Genomic DNA, 4,203 nt, shown 5'->3' on the forward strand with positions numbered 1-4,203 from the left:
ATATCTGTATACTATATATATCTATATATATAACAAAAAAAACATTAAAGAGAGATTATGAGTAATATTATATAAATATATATATATATATATATCCATATATATAGATATTCAACAATACCGCTTTGTCACGTTGTGGTGTAAGTCCCCAATTTTTCTCACATAAACCAATTTTTGAATCCTTAATTAAAAAAAAATACAAGGTATCAGGATTGTTGCAAGGTCTCTAATACAACTTCTTTTTTTAACTCAATGGATTAAGTTGTTGCAATCTTTAAAATATATTTCCATAGCATATGGAAATGTATATGGTTTTATACAATTCATACAAAGCATTTGGAGATTATTGACAATATTTTATATTGTTAAAATATATTAAAAAGTTGTATTAGAATGCAATTTTAGTGATATGCTTAACTTGCTACTAAGGAACTAACACATCGTTAGTATTTTATTAAACACATCACTAGACTACCAAGTAATGTACGATGAAGATTAAGCAGATTTTATGAAGTAACTTCCGAATAAACATTTGGAAAAATAAAACATGCAAATAAAACCTGAAAAATGAGAGAAGGAGAAAAACAAAGAAGCAACTCCAAGAGTTATAAAACTGGCCGATCTGTACTATAGAAATTTGTTGAATGAATTGAGTTCGACATGGGTAGGGAGAGAAGAGAATAAATAAGAAATAACATCATCGTTTGTATTAGTCTATATATCTTAATTTTTAATGAAATATAAAATAATTAAGACGAGAGTAATATTAAGCATAAACTTGATAAAATTTTAATTATTAAAAAAACTGGAAAATTTTTACATAAAGATGTAAATAAAGATTTTTACATAAAGATCCAAAATATTTAAATTCAATATTTATTATATTTTTCAATAATACAATAAAGTAATAAAGGAAATTAGTTACTTTAATTTAAATAATATAGAATCTTACCATATATTATATTCCAAATATGGGTTGAGTTTTCAGTTTCCATTTGAACGGCACAACAATAGTAATTGTGATAATCCTATTTAAAAATGTCACTTAATTACTAATTTCTTTAATGAATGTGCATTTTTTTATATATATTATATACATGTATATACACATTCTCTTAATAATAACTACCATTCTATGCCATTCTTTCAAGAATAAAAGCTTTATCTTTTTTCTTTATTATAACAAATAGGTTCTTTATCATATCGATATAGTTTTTCGTAAAATTCGAGTCAATATACATATACAAAAAAACTATTATAAATTTTTTATGATTATATACAATAACTATTAACAAAAAAATAAATAAAATACGCATAATATATTAAAAGAAGTATGTATATGAACATTGCATAATGAAAATAGTTATACTTTTTTAGAACTAAAACCTTTACAATTTTTTTAAATAATTGTCGCATGTGTGGCAACACCAGCAATGAACGAAACAGCTGTTTTATGCAAAGCAAGAGATAAAACCAAAAATTTACTCTTAATTATTTGATTACTACACAAAATCAGTTTGAAAAAAGGTTAATGTGACCAAAAGAATTTTTTAAAAATGTGACAATAGAATTTGTTAATTATTATAAATCGGCAAAAGCGTAAAATTGCCGAAGTTAAAAAAACAAGAAAGTGATTTATATTTGTTAAATACAAATAATTGTTTAAGTAAGTATAGACGAATCAGCAATTATATCAACAGATGACTTTGTAAATTATTAAGTTGGATAGTTTATGATAATAATGGATAATACTAATATTCATTTTTGACATTAAAGTAAATGTTTTATGTATCCTCGTACACATTTAAAATTATAAAAATACTTAAAATTGTATGCAAAAGTGAACAACACACAATATGCTTACATACGTTTATTTATCAGCTGATCGCATGTGCTGCCAACATTTTGCACACCGTCCGAAGTCCAATTTGTTAATGTTTACATAAAATCTTAGTTGCTTAAGAAATATTATATATCATATAGCCGACACACATTACTAGCCTTGCATATTGTATAAAAATTTTTGTATTACTGCCTATAAAAACGAGATAAGATAAAGTTTTTATTTTCTCAAAAACGAAAATCTTGGTTTATGAAGATTCTTCTAAATATCACACACACAAATAGTAATCTAAAAATGCTTCATTTTAAAACTATAAAACTAAACTCAAAACAGATCAAGACCTTTAACGGTTTTACAAAATTTTTTTTATAAGTGTTCACACCACTGCATTTATCTCATTTTCTCTTTTATCGAAATAAGTATGTGACATTTAGTCTTATTTTTCACACACAAAATTTTCGGAAAAAAATACCGATCACCGTAAAAAAATTTGGAATGTCGTAACCACCGGTACAAATTTTAATAAAATTAACGGCAATAGAAATTTATGCAAATATATCTCCTAATAATTATACATATATATATTAAAATAATCAAGATTCAATAAGATTTCAATGAAAAAATTGTCTTTTATAGAAAAAAACAACTCTACATAATGAGAATTATAATTTTTGAATATTTAAATAATGGGTAATTTTTTGATACATTAACTGATAATCCAACAAAATGAGAATTATTTACATTACTAAATTGAATAAGCTCGAGTTACATTATGTATACAATTTTTCTAATATTATAATATAGAGCGAAAATAAAGTATTAAAGAGCAAAATTAAATAAAAGAAATCCTCAATATCAACAGAATATATATCTTTTCTGAACACGCAATATAAAAATGATGGACAAATAAAAATGAATATTTTAATTTTTGCATCATTATCGTAAATACATTTGTAGAAAAGGACTAAGATCTTTTTGGAATCGTTCTAATACTAATCCGTGATATCACAGCGGAGCATTATTTGTGTTCAAGTGTTCCTCTTGCGATCGTTGTGATCTGCGTATGAACAACACTTATCCGTGGTATCACAGCGGGCCATTATTTCAGTTCAACTGGGTTTTTAAGTACACTCTGAAAACTAACATAACAAATGATAGTGATCATGTTCCATTTTATGTGATGCATTTATCACATAAAATGGAAGAACATATATTGGAATAAGGAAGTATATTGGTAAGAGTCGATAAATATTTAATGTATAAATATTTGTTTGATCGAATATAGCTTTTCCATGCTTTGATTCTCATCAATTATGAGTATATAAAGTTTTACAAGTCATTATTCGTTGATTCTTAAAGATCTAATAATAAATAAATCAACAATAGGTTTCAAGAAATTTCCAAGTTCATTACAAGTCTTAGTATAGAATATATATAGTCAAATATCAGTGTAGCTTTTTTATTTAAAATTGATCATAAAAAGCTTCTAACGTGTCCTGACGATCAAAGCTTTTACGTGAATGCAACCCAAAAAGCTTTTCGTTAGCCGATCGCTTGCAATGTGCATTCCGAAAATTCGTTTTGAAAAATATGTACCGATTTAGTTCTCGTGCATCTCTGCCAGTATTTAGTCTTGAAGAATTTAGTCTACTTGCTCATATATAGTATATGGTATATAAAAAAACTATAAACTGCTTAAAGTATGCATATGTGTGATTAAATAAAAATTAAATATATTAACTGAAACAGAGGCCTTGTGAAAAGTGTATAATTATTAATAAGCGTCCTTGATCTTGAAAATTTTAAAACTGAATACAATTATATATATATTTTTATTTCCTAATAAATATCGCATGCGTGTGGCTAAAAATAAAATTCTGATATTTAAATAATAAATAAAAAATACAAAAAAAAAAAATTAGAAAACAAAACAGGAAATGTTTTTGTTGACAATCCATTATGTCTGGTAAAGTCGCGTGAATGCATATATAAATGCGTTATTTATAATAAAAAAATTTAAATATATTTTCAAAGTCATCTGTTTTAATTTCTTTTACTAATTGCAAATGCTAAGAAAAGATAAAATAATGTGCATTAATTTAGATAAAAATGAACAGGGTGGGTTTTAATTTTATTAAAACGAAATGGCGCCTTTTTGTCAATGCACATCCGCTAACCAGAGGGGCAATCACCTATGCCGTATTGTGGCCCTTCGGAAGTCTGGTACAACAAACCATTGAGGGCAGAAATTATAGTAAGTAATTCATTTCTTAACCAACTTCAATGGATATTTAAAAAAATAAACAACAACAATAATATAAACTACACATCTCAGCAAATTATGACTGGAAACAATGCGT

General features: G+C 25.4%; 1 protein-coding gene across 1 annotated transcript in view; it reads right to left on the reverse strand.

Annotated features, from left to right (window-relative positions):
• Positions 1 to 2,273, reverse strand: part of LOC119667197 (protein MNN4-like) — a 13,480-nt gene extending 11,207 nt beyond the window's left edge. The window contains exon 1 of the mRNA XM_038076485.1: positions 2,226 to 2,273. Coding sequence (XP_037932413.1) covers positions 2,226 to 2,273 — 48 coding nt within the window. The remainder of the gene's footprint in view (positions 1 to 2,225) is intronic.
• Between the last annotated feature and the right edge of the window lie 1,930 nt (positions 2,274 to 4,203).

This window comes from Teleopsis dalmanni, chromosome 1 (assembly GCF_002237135.1).
Source record: "Teleopsis dalmanni isolate 2A chromosome 1, ASM223713v2, whole genome shotgun sequence".
Taxonomy (NCBI): Eukaryota; Metazoa; Arthropoda; class Insecta; order Diptera; family Diopsidae; genus Teleopsis; species Teleopsis dalmanni.